Source organism: Boleophthalmus pectinirostris, unplaced genomic scaffold (genome assembly GCF_026225935.1).
Source record: "Boleophthalmus pectinirostris isolate CB_2022bp ecotype Guang Dong unplaced genomic scaffold, ASM2622593v1 HiC_scaffold_19, whole genome shotgun sequence".
NCBI classification, from domain to species: domain Eukaryota; kingdom Metazoa; phylum Chordata; class Actinopteri; order Gobiiformes; family Gobiidae; genus Boleophthalmus; species Boleophthalmus pectinirostris.
In genome coordinates, this window is record NW_026571140.1 from 22,369,364 (window position 1) to 22,389,511 (window position 20,148).

At 37.8% G+C, this 20,148-nt stretch overlaps 1 protein-coding gene across 1 annotated transcript in view; it reads right to left on the reverse strand.

Moving 5' to 3' along the window:
* Positions 1-20,148, reverse strand: part of LOC110175400 (CUB and sushi domain-containing protein 1) — a 324,734-nt gene that overhangs the window by 40,179 nt on the left and 264,407 nt on the right. The window contains 12 exon segments of the mRNA XM_055154309.1: positions 1,920-2,016; positions 2,094-2,218; positions 2,615-2,818; positions 2,904-2,999; positions 5,237-5,350; positions 5,469-5,585; positions 11,645-11,839; positions 13,000-13,187; positions 15,254-15,392; positions 16,703-16,894; positions 17,864-18,075; positions 18,737-18,863. Coding sequence (XP_055010284.1) covers positions 1,920-2,016; positions 2,094-2,218; positions 2,615-2,818; positions 2,904-2,999; positions 5,237-5,350; positions 5,469-5,585; positions 11,645-11,839; positions 13,000-13,187; positions 15,254-15,392; positions 16,703-16,894; positions 17,864-18,075; positions 18,737-18,863 — 1,806 coding nt within the window.

The window sequence follows — 20,148 nt, forward strand, 5'->3', positions numbered from 1 at the left end:
ATTTTTGTTTTAGATTTTGTTCATTATAAACTGCAGTATTGACCTAAAACCTCTTAATAATAGGATCTTAATAATAGGATTAGGTTAATTAACTTCCTGTACAAACCGCAGAAAGACTCCACCTTTCCATAGTGACCAGTTATTGGAAAGTAGTTATATGACATTTTTGAATCCTACATGTATGACCCTGAGGCACAGTTTTTTTAAATAACTGTAAGCAAGTACAAAGCAGGGGACTGTGACAGGCGGTAAGTGAAAACAGAAGTATTCTGATCACTCAAGCCTCAAATGCAAGACAATACAGGATTATTCAAACATGTATGAATCCATCAAAATACAACTCTGAGTAGGTTGGCAGTAGGATGAGAAGGAAATACTGTTATAACTGGTTATAAGCTGATAAAAGCCTATTTTAAAGGTCCTATATTACACAAAATTGACTCTTGTGAGCTTTAAGCCATGTTATAATGTTGTCATCTCCTCAAAAACATACCTGGAGTTTTGTTCACACTCATTCACACATGTCTGAGTAACCCTTTACTATTATTCTGTCTGCATCACCAAAGCTCAAAATGCTCTGTTCCATCTTGTCATGTCCTGTAGTGGTAGTTTTCAAGTTAACAACTACCTTTACCTTTAGTTCAGTAGAGATTGGCAATTCCAAAAATCATCCAAATTATTCTAGTGAAATTGTACGGAATTTAAAAACAAAATGGTGCACTTCCTGACATCACAAGGCGGAGCAGAGTGTTTTCCATTTGAGAGAAGAACACAGCCTAAATATGAGTTTGTGTGAACATGTGTGAATAAAACAAAAACACAACTCCAGGTATTTTTGTGGTAAAGAAACTCCATTATAACACTGATCAGAAAATTACATATTATGGGCCTTTTAAATATTCTGTCCCATTTAAAAGTGTTTTATACATTTTGTAGGAAACAAGTCAAAGGCAAGCTAATATAATTTGTGATAGGTACAGTCCATTTGGAAAGAAAGGTGCCTCACTCGTCTCATTCTATTATTTAAAATGTTAATGGTTCTGACACAAAGCATTAATGTGTATATTAGGCAGGCGTTGGGTCTGTGCCATTCTGGTCTATAGGGTGTATGGTGGCTTAAGACAAAAGAGGACAGGGAATAAAAATAGATGTATTACTGTTTATATTCAAACCTCCAGAGCACAAAGGTACATGACAGGCACAGTAGATGAACAACCCTTGGCCCTTTCTTGGCAGCTAGTCATCCATCCAAACGGACAGCCATTATGGAGGCCATTATAGTGAGGCTCTTGTCACCTGGCTGCGTGCAGGCGCTCTGTGGTCACCATGGTTAGAGTGGGCTGCTCTCCTGAGTGGATCCTTGAGAAGGGCACAGTCATTTGTGTGCATGCATGTGTGTGTGTGTGTGTGTGCCCTCTAGGTGCCATGTTCTTTGTGTGATAGGTGTGTGACAGGTATGTGCTTGGGGCAGGTCACAGGGGAAACTCCAGTGGGAAATTCGAAAAGGTTAGATCATTCTTTATTCCTCCCTGTCTTTCTCCTCTGACACATTTTTTCTTTTCCTTCACTTAACCTGATGCTGACGCACCTCCCCTTCTCAATCTTAACTTGACTGTGAATTTACCTGGAAAACATTTATAGTGTTACATAATATTACAAGTCATCCATCACAGATCTCCAGTGTAACATTGTATGTGTTAAAACAAGGATACAGTGTCAGTAGTGGGCGATGTGTCATATGTAATCCATCAAATCCCTACTGCCTGTTTGTGTGCTTATCCATGTATGGGGGTGCAGCAGTGGATGTGTGCGGATCTATAGTTTAAGACCTGTCAAGCCTCATCCATCACAGGGCAAACAGTTATTGTGTATGTGCTCGTGTGGTGAGATAGGAGTAGAGCGTGAACATATTGTCATACCAGAAAATGACCCTAATTTAGGAGCTGTCATGTCGCCTCCATCATAGATCTCCAGAGAATCCCAGTTGTGCTCGGTAGCAAACGTCATCACTTGAATCTTCAACACAAAGCAAATGAAAGATTATTGAGATTTTCCGGACTTAATTATAGTGCGATTCAGAGCAGATTTCCCACCTGTATGCCGGCCCCCTCGCTAACATGGATCCTCCAGAGGCAGTTGAGGCTGTTTGGGTATGGCTCAGGATATCCTGGAGACAGGATGGTACCGCGGCGCTCTGTCAAATTGCCACTGCAGGGAACTGGAATGATAACATAAAAAATGTATTTGTTGACAAAGTTTATTAACGAAGTGGCTAACAAATATGGCAGGTTGCAGCAATGTGGTTTATGCACACTGAGAGGCATTACAGCACTCAAATTACCACTACAGGGTGCCATTGAGTGAATATGATAACAAAGATTATTTATTGGAGGAAGTAAAATGACAGCTGAAACTGTTAGCTCTCTGTGTGTACAGAGAGCGTGCGAGAGAGCGACATATCATGCATACAAATGGTCTAATTAGTTTAAACCTCTCTAGACTCATTTTTTATTCATCACATTAGTTTTATTTAATTGTGACACTTATAATAAATATCAAATAAATATGTCAGAGTATATAGTTACAATATATAGTTTGTAAAAGTGAGCCATACCTATGCAAGTCGGTGTGGATGCGTTCCACTGTGCTAGGGCCCCGGGTACTGCCTGGCACTGTATAGCACTGGATCCTTTGAGCAGATACCCTGGACTGCACTCAAAGCGGACCACCGAGCCAGCCGAGAACTCTGAACCAATCCGACGGCCGTACCGTGGCTCTGGCACTGAGCTGCACTGACTGTCACTCGTCCTAGGTACAGCTAAAAAATATAATACAGAATGTTTAAAAACAATATAGAATAAACAGAAGGGATCTGAATGTTCAGCTTAAAATAATACTATTACCTTGGTAGACAAAATGAAAGCCTCTAGCTGACTGGCCACTCTTAGCGTTGAACCGCAACATAATCTGATTGGAAGTGGCAAGTGGCAATGTCTCCCCTAGGACAAGCACAAGCAAAATGTTAAGATGAATTCTAATACACTCTTTTTTGGCTTGCACAACTTAAAAAACAACATTTTAGAATATTTACTTGATAAGAAAATGGAAACAAGGTTGAAAAATCCACTTATTCGTTATCCCAGTTACCATGCTGTTTCCATCCTATTACTGTGCTGTAAAGTGCAATCACACTTTTCATGTTTATTTTCTGAAAGTTTTCCTAAAGTGTTTTAAGTATTTTGAGTAGTGTCTAGTAGTGTCTCATTTTCATCAAAATGTTTTGGACAGGGAATTTGAAGTCAATACAAGTAATATGTTACAATAAACCTACTATGGAAACACACATTGTCTCATCAACTGCATTTATGATTATAAACTGAGGTAGACAATGTTGTACTTGAATTTAAAACATAAACAAGACCATCTAGAGAAGGGGCCATATAACTGTAAGAGCCAGCTCAGTCCTCCCCAGCAGCAATCTGTGAGTGCACACATAGAGAGGCAACCCAAATAACGATGATGAATGAGGGGAACATGGCCTGGTGTGGCTGACATTTAGAGCCATCATTAGCTGCATCAGAATGAGTGTGCATGTATTGGTATGCAGCCCTGTGTGTTAATATGTTTGTGCCAGGATAATCAGTCATTTAGCTGGAACAATGTGCTACAATGCTTTTTGTCTGTCTCAGAGCATGTGTATTCAGTGTGCGTGTGTATAGGGCAGCGTAATGAGGCAGATAACATTATTTAGTACGACTTGCTGTGTTTGAGCCAAAAGAGGCATTTCAGACCCAAATTAACATTAAAAATAAGTCGCCCATTCTAGCCCGTTTCCTTTGAACAACATAGATGGATAGTCCTGGGGAGGAAAGAAAATTGCATCATGTTGAGCTTCATTAAGCGGAGCACCACATCCACCCACTTATTATGTAGAACAATGGCTCTGGACAATTAAAGGAAAAAAGTAAATATATAAAAGTTACTTATTTTTCTACTTCTAAAGTACTTTTGATTTAACACCTACACATTACATCACATTACTAAATAATAGTAATAATGACGAATTAGTAATAAGTAGTGCCTTAAAAATGTTATGCATTTTTCATTCACTCCATACTTGGTAGTGGTAAGCTTCTATTGCAGCCACAATCCTGGGTCAGACTCCGACCACTGCCAATCATTACTATATATTCATACTAGCAGGCAAAGTGGGTGAAGTATCTTGCCGAATGACAAAACCACAATATGTTCTAGACTAGAGCTATTGGAGCCCCATAGTGACACCACTTATTTCCAGTGGTCTTACTTTTGACTCATAAGTCATTTTTTTCTAAACACTATTTTTATTTAATCCACATATATTTATATTTTAGTGCTGATTAAAATGTTGAAAATTAGCCTAGTTGAAAAAGTTGTTGCTCAGTTTGGTATAGTGCTTCAAATCCCCATATACTGATGTGTGAATATGTATGTGAATAGGTGAGTGGTTCCTGTAAAGCAATGACTGTCTTGAAGGCAGAAAAGCACCACACAAATATGACAATTTACAAATGTACATAACATATAGCTCAAGTAATATCCTGTTGTTATCTATTTTAGACAAACTATCTGATGTTTTAAAAGCATTAAATCACAAAAAGATCGTTTTATTGGTTGATGCCTAATTATCTTTATTAAAGTGCACACTTTTCCACTGAGTAAACAGAAGCGAGCGGGGAAATGTGATAAAAGCTCTGTATGCAGTAGTAAAAAATATCCAGCGTGAACTCCAGAGGGATTCCCCTGCAGCATGCCCTCTGGCCACAGCAGATAAGAGAGGAACACAACACTCCACGGCAATAAGAGCACATTTTGCCTGCAACTATGCTAATCAATAATTTCTTCCATTGTCTTTACTACACCTGTTTCTTACCTGTTTCACAGTCTCCTTTTATGACAACTATGTCACATGTGTCATGGCGTGATTTCCGTTACCGGTAACACGTTTGATGGAAATAATGACAGCTGCATAATGCTACACAATACAATAGAGTGAACGGACAAGTGCGGGGGTGCTGACTTTTTCCTATGGAGCCAGTGAGTCACTATAACTGTTTTTAAATTTCCCCTTGGATATCTTTCAGACAGCAAACCCAAACATTATTAAATTCTTCTGTGCATATGTAAATTACACTGACAGCTATTACACAAAACCCTATATATCCAACTAAAGTAAAAGATTCTACAGTAGACTTACCAGAATGCGATCCAGCCAAAGAACTGAGTAGGCGCGCGTTTTCATTGGCTCCATCAAACAGCTCTACGGAGTCATTCATTGCCGTCTGAAAAACCGCAAACTGACCAAAAACCACTGGAGAAAAGGGACAGAAAATCCGTCACATGCTTTTTAGAAAATGATGGCAATTATTCACTATACATCAATTATATAACCTCTACTACATAATTGTGTTGTGTGTAATTGTACTCACCAAACTGTTGGGACACTGTGATGTAATAGGAACATGTTTGTCTGGTTGTGTAGTTCAGAGGGTAATTAGGAGACAGCACGACCCCTTCAGATCCACTGTACTGTCCTCCACATGGGGCTTAGGGAAGAAAAGAGAAAACAAGTTCAGCAAGTGTATATAAGAAAACTACTTAGTTCTCATAATGCTTAATTACAACATATCTTCAGGTTATAATTAGTATCAGATTCATCTACCCTGCAATAATAATAAAGAATTGCTTACTCAGCTATATGCCAATCAATTTAATAAATGGCACAATATTCAGTCAAGTAATATTTTTATTAGAAAGCACCTCTATGGTTAAAATGGCCTGATGCTGCCATACTGATATGTTTCCAAGCATCACCACATTTAGTAAATTATTATGGGGCTTTAATCTAAAGTACACAAGGTACACAAATTTCATATTTCAGGTTGGGGGGGTCCGCCATCTGCTTGTCTCCATGGTTATGTTATGTTATTATTTGCTGGGAATGTATGACGTTAGACTTAACTATCTTACATTTATTCAATTATAAATGTTTATTGCTAGAAGAAATTGTTCTGAGTGTGGAAACTCCTCCATAGATCTGACTGGTAAATTGACCTAGAAGTACTGAATACTCATATAAATGGAAGTATATAAGTTTAATGCAACACTGTGAATCATAAGAAGCACAATTTTAACAACTCCATGGAGAAAAGCAGATTGCGAACCCTCCATGAGAAAAGTTACAAAGCACACTTTTAATACAGCTTTATGACATTTGCATAGTATTGCAGACATTATTTATAAGAAAATATCGCAGCCTCCTAATAGTAGATCCTTTTGACAACAACCCGGCAGGAAAAAACTCTCCGGAATTAATTTATGTGCGTCGAGCTGTGGCACAGTGTGAGATCTTCTGTATCAGCGCTGTGCAATTTCTAAAAGCCTATTAATCCCCACTACCATTACAAGACCCACAAGAAGCAGCTAGAACACTGGCCTGATCCATCCTCCAGCTCCCGAGAGGGTTACGAGTCTTATGTGTGGGCGTGAACACATTTATACTGCGGACTACAACAAGCAAGGTCAATGAAATAAGAGTAAGCCGTGCTGTCCCTGAGTGCAATGGGCGAGTGTCCGAGGTGTGGAGAGATAGTAACACATCTGTCAGAGCCATACACACCAGCAGGCCTCATCACCTCTGCTGACCTCTGCAATTCTGATGGCCGCTGTAATGAAATGCCAATACAAGTTTTCTGTGATAGCCAGCTCCATGGGGCAGTGTTTCTTCAGTGTAATCTTATTGAAGAAGTTAAACATAAGTAGAGTTTAAATCTAAGTGTAAAATGTAAGAATAAAAATTAATGACTTGATTCTTATTGCACTTGCAAAGCTTTACAAACATGTCAAAGTGCTTTACAATGATTCTCTGCTCGCTCAAGTAAGAAGTGCTTACTGCTACTAATATGACTTCATTGTATCAAAACAATATACACTTCTAAAGAAGAATTCATTTAGTAACACACATCCCACAACTACAGCTACTGCAATATAACAGTGAGCGCCCACCATTCAGTTCTAGAGAAGTAAGTTCTATTTTCCAATAGGCTTTCTGAAACAAGTTAATATTAACATTTTGAAAGCTTGCACAATAAGTAAATTCTATAAACTAATAACTAAAATCTCTTTCTGAAACTTTATTAACTGCTAAGTTATAAAAACATTTCACCAAAGTTTTTAGATGTACTTTTTGGGCTTGAAAACAACTGCGTTAGGCACATTAGTTACGACATATTAGCATCTGTCGTGCCTTTAAACTCTTAATATTTCAGATTTTCCAAAAGTCTATAGGAAAAATTGAATGGGCAGTTGGGTACATTTTAGCACTTGGCCTGATAACTTGGTCTTTCAACGACACAGAATAATGTTGCTCATTCTGTGTTCTTCTGTTCAGTTGTACAAATACTAGGGACATTTGTTCAGTCACTGCCACTAAACCATCTGCTGTTGTTTTTAAAATTAAGGCACACTTTATTATCCCCATAGGGAAATGCGTCCTCTGCATTTGACCCATCCTTAAATGCCACACACATGAAGAGAAACAAACTCCACAGAGAAAGTCCCACCAGCCCAAAAATCAAATCTAGAACCTTCTCGCTGTGAGGTCTGAGCACTAGCCACTAGGCCATCATGTCCCAGCGACATTACAACCCGCCACACACTACAGGATTTTTGAGTTTTAAACAATTTTTAGATAGTTTACTTTAAAGCCATGGGAAACAAGCTTTCAACTACTCATTCCATTGGTGGAGATGTGTGGTCACTAAAAACTCATTTTCTTTTCCTAAAGCTAAAAAAATACACCTTTTCCTTCGCTCCAGACTGTGGACTTTTATATTGATGTGATATATTTTGGATTGGCTCTCTCTGTGTGCTGCTGAACTCAAGCCCTGAGGTCTGGAGGTCTTGACTTGATCTGTCCACAATCTCCCAGTGGCAATGCTATAGGCTCAAGTGTGAGAATTCTCCAAAGTATTGATATACACTGCTTTGATCAGTCACACACACCCACACACTAACATGCATACACAGAGACACGTACACAATTAGATGCAGCAAATGCAAGTCACAGTCTTACGCATACAAACCCGCTTTGATCATCCACACACACTTTTGTAGCCCTACCTCTAACTGTCTGTGTTTCATTTCATTTTTTTTTCTCTCAACCACAAAACACATCTCACGAGTTACTGAGATGAAAACAGAAAATGTTTTTTTTAAGATGTTGCAAACTTTCTGCTGAAGCTCCTCCAAAGACTATAAGAGTAAACAGTAGGCTCTGAGGAAAGACTGAATGCAAAACTACTCTGTCCTTGAAATGAATCTAGTGGAGGCGCTTTTCCAGCTCTGTCTGTGTAATAAATTATCATAATTTGTGTAACATGAATAAGAATTACATACTGTTGTCTATGTGAGCCAAATTCAAGTATTGCAATAATAATACTATGAATTTTATAAGGCTTTGCGACCTACAGGAGAGATCAGAATGCAAAGCACAGTCTTAGCCAGCAATGTTAGGTCATGTGTAAAAATTGCCAGAAATGATTACCTGATCTGATTACATACACGTACTGTTGCAGGGTAAATTGCAAGGCTTACTGTGAAGAAAGCAGGAAAATTGCCAACACATGCAGTCAACATTCACAGTATCCACATTTTCTCTATGCTTTACACAGGTGCAAGTTTTCAACAGTATCTACTCAAGGAAAAATGTCACAAGCATGAGATCACATACTTTCTTCTGATATGCCATCTTAGGTCACAAATACTGCTTTTTATGAACTAGTAATACCACGGAAATCACCAGCCTAGTACTTGGAATGTACTGGCATTTCTTTTCATGTGTGAACAGTGTATAATGCCATAGGTGTTATGAAAAGGGAAAGTCTTAAAATAAATATTTGTATAAAATAAATAAAAAGAACATCCTCATTAATACAGATTACTTTGGGTAATTAATCAAAAAGTGAAAAATGAATCCAAAGACTTGAGTACATTATGGTTTTGAGGCTAGTTATATTACAAGTGAATTCCTAAAGATATTATGTACCTCTACCATGTACCAAAGGCTCCTTTGCTGTATGTATGTGGGTTTTAAGTGTGCGTGTGTGTATGTGCGTGTGCCTCTAGGCGGCACTCTGTAATAGCTGTGTCTCTGTGCCTTTTATGCACACACAACCCTATCAACAGTCACAGAGAATTCCTTCTTCCTCGCACCAGCTCTTAGTTACCATGGAAACCAATAAAAGAGCGGTCTGAGATAGTGCACGCTTGTGAGGGAGCGAGAGAGGCAAAGTAAGTCGAGGAGAGAAATATTGGGAAAAAAATATTTAAAAAAATATAGAGTAAATCGCAGACAGACAGAGATGGTAGGAGGTCCGGGAGACAGGAGTAGTTACAGGCGAGAGGATGCGGAGAGGGGATGAGGGGAATGAAAAGGGAGAGAAGAGAGCAGACAGAGTGTAAAGTGGGGATGTATTATTTAAAGGGGTCTCACCTCGTCTAATGAGTTTGGTCTAAAAGCCCCAGGAGCAGCCCAAAGATAGACAGACAGACAGACAGAGCTATGCCAAAAACTTTCCCAACTTGAACTGTGTGGGGAGAAGAATCCAATATGGCACCTCTGCAGACTAACACTGAGATTTGTGAGTCATCAGTGTAATGACTGCTGACGAGATGTCAAGGCATAAATTCATGTTTCATAAAAGTTAAATTAGATTAAATGAAATACGCACATTTAATCTGCATATATACTGAGCAAAATCCTAAAAGGAACACTGCCAGTACAGACAGACAGAACACTTTTTAAATAGAAGTGTTACTGATAATATTAGATCATTATATCTCTGGTACAAGATTTCTAGAAATGTTGTCAATTAGCTCTTTCATTTTCTATATGGTGATCTGTATAAATTAAATGTGCCAGTGTTGTCCCTGTCCCAACTTTGTCAAGATGTCCTCATACTTAAAAAGACTATAGATAGCATAGTTTTTATACACTGAAATACATTAATTTGAAAAAAAAAAAAATGAAAATGATCTTTAACAAACGCAGAAGACGCTGTGCCTATTGTCTACTGTGGATAAATGGTGCCATTATCCTGAAAGAAACTGGGTGAACCCAAGTTGAAAAAATTGACAGGAGTATTTAACAGCTTTTGTTGAGTGGTGTCCTCCTATTGTTACTGCCAGTGCAATTATCCAATCTTCTAGCACTCTTCCAGCCACACTGCCTTTCCACTGTCTCTCAAACTTTATTAGACACAAGTTCTAAACCTTTTGAATGCTTAACACATCCAATGCGGGTGTTAGTTTAAAATTCCTCCCTTGTCTCGTCACCTTTCTCTGTAGCTTATTTGAATTTTCTCCCCACGTGGCGCCGGGTCAGGGCTCTCTCACTTTGGAGATCACACACAGATGCGCACTCACACCAAGCACAGAATGGCACTTTGGCAGGTGTCGCTTTCTTGGCTCTCGGAGCTGTCAATCAAAGCATCAGTTCAGCCTCCTGACTCATGACAGTCTGCCTGAGCTGCACAGTGCACGCCCGCCACAGAGACACACACACGCACTGATGCTGCATGGGAATTACAGACCTCTCAAACACGGTTGCACTTATGGAACTACATCGCATTTTGCCTTTTGTCCCAACTTTATACAACTAAAAACAACTGCTATGTGAGGACCTGGACTCACCCAACCACAAAAAAAATTTTCTTAATAACAAAAATTTACCTTAATTATACTTGTTGATATCAGCAATTCACAAAAAAAGTTGTTTAGTAATTCCAAGTATGTGGCACTGTGAGACATGATATATAATAGGCGAAATATAATATTTTCAGTCTTGCTAAGATGCTTTGTTTTGCTAATATTGAACCATTTTGGTCCCCTCATATGAGCAGAACTGACAGTACAGGTGGACAATATGTTCAATATTCCCTCTTCCATTAATATTTTCTACTCCATACAATCAAACAAAGGCCTGCAGTAAATACAAATCATTACAACAGTATGATTTGGTTGACTGATTTTCTGTTATAATAATAATAATAATGCATCAGTTTTATATAGTGTTTTTCTCAAAACTCCAAAACACTCAAAGACGCTTTACAGAGCATTATTCATTCACTCCACACTCGTAGTCACAGCTGTCCTGGGGTAGACCAGGATGCATGGCCATGCATATTATTATTACAATATAACCATAAAGCTATGTTGAAGCCCAGCCAAATTTAAAAAACTATTTGACCCATTTAATATTTGCTGGCAAAGTTATAAATATGTGTACTTTAACTACAAATAAAAAAAAATAATCAAAAGTAATATAGTTTTTATCAGTGAACAAACGGGAATTTAGCCTTACATTCCTATACACATGTGTAAATAAGAAACGTTTTACACCAAATACCACCAATTACCATCTCAGAAGATGTTTAGTTTTCCGATCACAACCAAATCTTAACCAGGTCTATAACAGGATTATACCAGTCTAAACTAAGACTACACCAACACTAAGACAATAAATAGATCTCAAGATCATTGGGCTTTGAATTACGTGAAACAAGTAATATTAGAATAATAGCTTCAGTAACAAATGTAACCTTACCTTTACAAGATGGCAGCGGCTTGTCCCAAATCGGCTTCCCATCAGGCCCCATGATACAGGTGATAGTGTCTCCGCCCACTGTGGTGTAGCCATGGTGACACTGGTAGGACACCTGTGATCCCAGTTTATAGTCATATCCAGTCCGACTAGCGTTCATTATGTTCCCAGGGTCAAAACAGGCCTCTCTCGGTTTTTCTGTAGACAACGGAAATTATTTGTGTAAACAGTTCTGAGTTTTTAGACAATTAACATTCCTGTCCAATGCCCCGAAGCCAAATTATGATTCAAGGGAGGAAAAGAAGACGAGGAAATCAAAATGTGTCTTGGATCTTTATGGCTTGGCAGTGAGCCAGCTTGTTTGCTATTCAGTGATCAGCCAATAAGAATGAGATATTGGACTTGACAGACACAGAGCGTGAGATTTGGAGAGACATCACAAGAAATAAAAAGAAAGAGAGATAGGGCAGGTGGGGAGTGAATTAAAAAGATGATTAAGGTTGTGTTTTAATTAGAACTATGGTAGATGAAATTACAGAGGTGTGCGTGTGTGAGAGAGCCAGACAGACAACAAAAATTTAGATGATCTTTTTAAATTAAAAACCAGACAAATTACGTAAAGAATGCATTAAGAAGTGTGCTGAGAAACGTACTCAGCAACAGAGCTATAGTGCATGCAAGTCAGTGGGGCAGGTAATAATCTGTTCCATTCCTATTTAATAAAGCTATGAAATCTCATCAAGATGAAGATTAAAAACACACACGTTTCACTGATCAGGCATATCATGGGGACCACTGACAGGTGAAAACACACATTATGTCTTCATTTTGGGATATGTGGTGAGATATATTGGGTAGCAAGCTAAAGATTTTGATCCACATTGTTTCTGGTATGATAATGTTACTTGTGACTTAGGCTAAAAACAACAATTAAAACATATATTTTTAAATTTTATTTTAAGTGAGTTCATTGTTGTTCTGACCTGTAACCTCGCATTGTCACCTGCTTGTCAACACTGAGACAATTAATTACATACTGTGGAACTTTCCAGGCAAAGCAATCACATCTCCATGGAAACAAGTACATCGCAGATGCTCCAAAAACATGCTACCTTTAAACATCTGATCATATTAGATCCATATGTTGAAATAACACAATATTGACATCTTTCATCTAAATTGTTTAAAACATAGGAAAACTCTGAGTGGCCAAGAGAAAGATAGCATCACCAAATCTGTCTATGCAAAGTGATTACTAATGCCACTTTTCTTATTTTACTTTTGTACAAAAATATTAAATAATGTTAAATAAATATTTTTTTAAAACCCAGGTCAAAATTTGAGAAAAGTTTAATTACCTCTGAATTCAATAGCGAAACCGGACATGCCCAACGAAGCATCAGACCTGAACGCCAAGAAGAGGCTGTTGCTGCTGCTCTCGATGCGCTCTGGGGCCTGGTTGCCTTGGAGACTTGCAAGTAAAGGTCCGTTAGAGTCCTCACCTTCGTAGATGTGCAGAAAGTCGTAACTTGGCTCCATGTTAAAACTGTGGGCCAAAATGTGTGGTTTAAGTCCATATATCTTCCATGCACATGACACAAATACACAGTCAAATTGTTAATTTTATTTGAGATTTAATTACAATTTCTCTAATCAATTTAAATTTTGTTTTTAGACGAAACTGATCAACATTTAGGCTATAGGGGTCATTGCTTGAAGATTTGTACTTTACTGGCAATAAAGTAAAGCTAAGTTATACCCTCCAAACTCTAGCTGAGAATGTTCAAAGTGCAGTGCGGGCTCATTGTAGTTCCTTGTACGGATTTCTTTTCAAACTTTTCCACTTTGACACATCCTCTTCGTCTCTCTTTACATATGTGATGACACCAGTCCTCCTGAGGCTATAGTATGAAAGCACACCTCCAGACAGGCTTCCTACAGTGCGTTTGCTTTGATAGTGGCGATGTTAGTCTAGTGTCTGACCTGTCATAAAGTAAGTCCGTGCACATATAGTACCTTCATATATATTTGCCAATGGAGTGAGCATATATTAGCTTTAAAGGTGCACTATGAAACTTTTTGGTTGGGGGGCCATCACCTGCTTGCCATTGTTCTGCCTGGAATATTCCACAGTATGACCTTAAACAACTCTACTGTACATTTATTCAGTTTGGTAGTATACCTCAAAAATACCTTCAAACATTCCAGACAAAGCAATAACAAAGCATTTGATGGACCCTCCACTGGACAAGTTACAAGGTGCACTTTTATGCTGAACATCCAAGTATTACATATAGATATTTGTGTATGTATGACTAATCTCAGATGTTTGGTTATGAGTGTTCGAATTAATATATGGCCTACAGTTAACCATGCAAATGCAGCTGCGTTATTATTTCTCAGTAACTGTACCACCTAACTGTTACAAAATTTGCCAAATGTAATAATTCATGACTCACCTGTGGCTGATTTAAATGAACACTATGAAAAATAAAACTTTTTTTCTAGGCCATTACCAGTACTAAACTTTTAGGCAAAGAAATGAACCAATGTAAAAAAAAAAAAAAAAAAAGCTGTAGGAAAAATAGAAAAATATATTTTTTTTTCACAGTTGACAGAAGAAATATTGACACACTGTGCTCATTTTTAGTCACCACTAATCTCAGGGTTTACATCATGGGCACAAAGCAATAATCATGAGTCAAAATGAATGAAGTGTAATTTACATCTAGCTTATGCTCGCACCCACTGCTGAAATACACTTGTCAAACACTGATTATAAAACATAAGAAACATGTAAAATGACTGCAGTAAAAGACATTTTAATGCTCAATGGGCAGAAGGAGCTTATCTATGCATGAGACTTATGAGGCCAAACATTAAGCTGATCCATGTTAATACTGTCTGCATTAAAAACATGTTCAGGGTTTAAGTACTCAAGCTGTGAGAGACATAAGAATGGACAGCAATGGGAGATTTAACTTTAGAGTAACTCCATAGTCCAAAGTCTGTTTAGACAAAATCACATAATCTAAAATACAACTTTGTAAAAAATATGGCTTAGTATATATTGATAATACTGAAAAGTGAATGAAGTGTGTTTTTGTTTTAATGAAAAAAATAATAATAATCAGTTAGCACCTCCTTTTTAACACATTTGTACCTTGTCAAAATGCCAAATTTAAGTTTTCACTTCCACAGGTTAGTTTGTAAGTATGTTAACAATTATATAATTCTGACTTTTTCACACTTGGTAATTATATTCTTTGCAGTTCACACTTTGAAGAAGAGAAATAATTGACCGCTAAGATGTCAGCCAAATCTATATTCAATTACAAACCATTACTAAGTTTGAGTTTTCGCCAAATGTACTTTTGTCAGGTCAAACTTTTATATTAACCTTTGACAAATTTGAAGCTTTGTCCACTTTGGCAGAAAATGAGAGGCTGCACTCATCAGAATTGGCAGACCAAAAAATATAATATCCCTGGCCAAAGCTGATATTTTTATAATGCTAATTTAAGTATGAATCATAAAACTGGCAGATTTCACGTATCTACAATGAAACCAGGTGCCAAATAAGCACTGGTGAAAATATGTTTGTTGTCCAACCTTTTGAAGATTAATGCTATGACAAAATCCGGGTTGACTCGTATTCTCCAGTCACACTCCTTTCCCGCTGGATAGGGCTGCGGGTAGTTAGGAGACAGGATAACTCCGGATGGGCCGCTGACATTGCCTCCACAGGTTGCTGGATACAGGCAGAAAGAAGAGAAAGACAGGAAGAAATAATAAGCTGATATAAAATGAGAATGACCCTTGACTGACCACATTGATGAGCCCCACTGGCGAAGGCAGCACCTCAGCATTAAATAGTAAGGCAGTGCTTGTAAATTAGCCCTGATGGACAGCTCATATTACATCCACAGGTAGTGACCGGGGTTGAAAGTGTGGAACAGTATCTGGGCTACATGGGAGATTTAGTTACCAAGTATTAGACTAGTGGGGTAATTAACAGTGAACCACCCCTAGCAGTCCTGTTATCGCACAACAAATTAGAGTGCAGAAGGGCAATAACGGGGAAGAGGGAGGGGCATACGGATACAAATGTAATTTAGGGATGTGAAGTCTGGATTTCAAACATAAAAAGCGGTCTTATGGCTTCCATGTGAGCGTGAATGGATTATCAACAGTGAAATAGATATAAACAAAGGCATTAAACTGAACACATACTAGATGGTGCAGTGCTGGATTCTGAAATTCATGACAAAGATACAACAACATGAGTAATGGGTCTGTACATTTGAATTTTTGTGATGCAGTTGGGAGGTTGCAGATGATGAGAAAACAGCTGTTTCATTGCCATGGCAATATGACTTACCAATAGTGAGGAAAAGTTGATCACATAAATTTGTATTAAATTTGGAACTATTTTTGCTACGTGTGTACATTTATATCTTGTGAACAGACAAATAAAAATACATCAATAAATAAAATTGTAGAATCTCGTAGGGCATGGCAGTCTGCGGAACCAGTTATGAAAAACCTAGAAGCCAAATAGAAAAGTTTAGAGGAATAAATATGACTAATTTAAGTTAGGAGGTAGAAAATAAATAGTAGCAGTGCAAAAGAAGCGTGGAGTGGGATGTGGAAGCTCACTGAGCCACACGCAGCAGGTGGGCTGAATGGTGGTGATAATAGGAGGAAAGAGTGCAAACAATTTTGATATTTTCCATCTGATTTAATAAAGGAATCTGCTGTTTCCTGGAGCGCAGCTAACTCACTTTCAGCCTCTCACTCTCATATCCTTGTCCTTTATTTCAACTAATTGCAGAGTAAGAAGTCCACACAATTTGTACTGAGCAACTGTAAATATGAATTCTCAGGTAGTGAAGTAAGAAATGTTAAAGCAAGAGCATCACTTTTTTTTTTTGACAGCTTTGCCAACAAACAAGGCGTACAGTGCACTATGTAACTTTTTTGGTGGAGAATACTCCAAATGACTACAAAGGCTACAGCACTTCATAATGCACTTTTTAAATAACTGAAAGTCTTAAGTACCTATGCACGTGGGTGGGTCAGGCTTCCAGTAGAAGCGGTTGTCCATGCGCACACATGTGATGGTGTCTTGTCCGTGGAGTTGATATCCAGGGTCACACTGGAAGGTCATGCTGTCTCCAGGCTCTCGGCTGTCTCCATATCGAGAGCCGTTCACCGGGACGCCTGGGTCATTACAGGTGGTGGCTGTGTTGGCTGCAGAGAACATTTCACAAGTTATTAACATTATTTAAACAGAATTCATTTCATTTTTACTGCAGTGCTGAAGTCATTTATTATACAACATCTGTTCAGTCCATCGACATGCAGTGACACTATTTTGGATTTTTGTTTTTGTAAAATTTTCTAAAATGAAATTGTTTGTATAAAAAACAGTTTTTAGTTAAGATATATAAATGGTGGCAAAAATGGACATACAAATAAAGGGGGTTGGGACTTAATTACATCATCCTATTCCCTTCCAATGAATCCCTAAATGCCTTTAGATAAACATGCTGTGTCTATAAATATTCCTTGTGCTTTAGTATATCAAGGGAAATGTAAAGAGGCATTACCATAGTAATGGAATAATGCTGCTTTCATTACTATGTTAGCTGCAGCAAATACGTACTGTCATTAATGTGGGCTGTGCTGTGTGGGAGTAAAATGGTGATATAGGCCATGTTGTCTAAATATTTATGGACTGATATAAGCACCTTGTTATAAAATCTCCAGTCGACTAACTTCTTGTTCCCTGTGAGTGTGATTGATTTTTGTTGCTACAGTGATTCACAGTGACTGGTTCAAACAGGACAGAGGCAGAGACATTTTAGGGTCCAGTGACTCAAAAAGTAAAGGCTACTCCTGCCACTAAAAAACAGGGTTAACTCTTGAAGCTCCATTCCCTAAAACTACTACTGACCAGCACTTAAAATCTTTAGTTACCTCACCATGCCTTGTTTCTTGCACAAATTTGCCTTATTGTTAATCTGTTACAGTAATGTAGGTCTAATGGTTGAATAGTGATTGCATTTACAAGAAAGACAAATAGTAAGCATTTGGCCATTTACCAGAAGATCACCAGTTCTTTTCCAAATAGAATATAGCATATGCCTTGGTGGTAGCAGCTCCCTACGTGTTAAAAGCTTTCTAATGTTAGGTTTCGGATGTTGCATCAATACTTACTAGAGAACTGTATAGAGAAGCCTTGCTTGCTGATGAAATAGTCTGAGTCAAACTGCAGTGTGAGGATGTTGAATGTGGAGTGGATGTCTTCAGGTAAGGCAGGACCAGACCACTCTTTCAACAGAATGCCTCCATCGGATGTTCCAGAGGGGCCATCCCACACTCTCAGGATGTCATGTCCAATTTCAGTGTCAAAGACAATAAAATGAAGACTGACAAGAAAGCGCCAGAGAGAGAGAAAGAAAAAAAAACAAAAACACATTTTACAAGTTTTATTTAAAGGGGTTTTGTTTAAACTCCACCCATTGCCACACATCTGGAGGAATAAAGAAAAGAGAACGGGGACGTTGCATCTAATTGACCCCAAAATCTGAGAGCAAAAACATCTGATATTAAAATGCAGTGGCTGACTGTTTTGACTGCAAACCAGCAAATTATCCAGTTTGCCAAAATGGCAAAAAATAACAAATGAACAAGATTTTAAATACATTTTGTGTTTAGCTCAAGTTTAAAACAAAGCAGAGTAACAAGAGAACAAACTGAAGCTAAAGTTACAGTGAAACTCAACGCTCACAAACCTGACATAAGGATTAATGTGGTATGATCTCCAACACAGCAGTGGGTTTGACAGAGCACATTTATCAATAAGTAATGAAAAAATAACACCTGACACTCTTGTATGTACACACTCCATAAATTCACCACAAAGAATAAATTAAGGTTTTTGATTCAACAATTCTGTAATCCAACTTGCTGTTATATGCGCATTGATAAATTTGAAACATTAAACATTAAGTCATTCTTATAGTTTTGTACATTGGCCAATGCACAGTAGGTGAGCAGGTGGAGAGGGCCATGCATCATAATGAGTACCTGATGGTCTTGCCTGTGTCCGCCTCTATAGTCCAGGTACAGTGCAGATTGTTGTCATAGGGGGCAGGGTATCCCGGGGAGAGGATGCGACCAGACACTGCGCCTGTGATGTGACCCCCACACTCAGCTACAAGGACACAACATAGGGCATTAGCTGCACAGTATGGAGCTATAACATCAGTGCAAAATCCTATACTACAACCACAAGTGATGGGAGGAATACTTTAAAATGTATTTAGTTACAGATACAAATACTGAACACATGAATTAAAATGTAGTTTGTAATGTATTCTTAGATTTAGATTTGGACAAACTTTATTGATCCACAAGGGAAATTATCTGGACACAGTAGATCATACATCGAAGTATAATAAAAAAAGAGCAACAATATAAATGGTAAAAAATTCAAAATAAGTAACAAAAATAAAAAAAGACTGGTGTCAAAGAAGGCATAATTATATATGTTCTGTTAAATGGTCCAATCAAAGTAATGTATTCTAAACACTTTCACACCATGTTCATATAAATTATAGAAAAAACAGGATTAAAAACAGTTTTATGTTTGTTTCACCTTTTGTTATGTATTTCCTATCATAAATTAGAGAAGGAAAAATCACACATGCACTCACCATAGGAGTTGTGTTTTCTATTTTTCGCAGTATTTCTCACTTTCTCACTGTAGAGTTTGAACCCAAAACTGAGCTATCAAATATCTTAATGTATTCCTCTGATTTTAGGAAAGTAAATGCATTTTGAATACCACCAAATAACTATACCGGAATACAGTTACTCAGAATTAGTTTTCTCTCTGTAAATGTATTTAGATACTTTCCAATGTTGACAACAACCATGTAGGACAAATGCATTAGAGTAAAAGGGAATATATCCACCACCACAACATTGTAAAAAAAAATCACATTACAACATCAGTGAACTGCTCTATAGTTATTAATGGAAGCATACTACAGTTTTAGCATGCAAAAATGTTGTCCAGTGTCCATGAAGTTTGTCATTGTGGTCTTCTGTCATATTTCTATTCTATACACTTTGCTGCTATGTTTTTGGCAAATCACTAAAGGTGTGAAGGTTGAGCTGTAGACTTGCTAAAATGTTCGAATCAATACATCAACCTTGAATTATAAGTCACAGCACTCAGTATCAGAATGCAAGATTAATTTTAAAAGTTACACTGTCAGCGGGATGACATTTTCCATGGAGTGCCATAGAAGACACCTGCAGGTCCTTTTGCATTACAATATTACATTACAACAACACCCACTGTTCTTTAGAACGTTACTGTGAAGAAAAAAAAATGTCTGTGAAAAAATATTAAAAGCAATACTCAAAGTTGTGTGTTTTTCTAAAAGAGCACCAATAATACATAATAAAACTGTTGTTGTTTTACCCAAGGC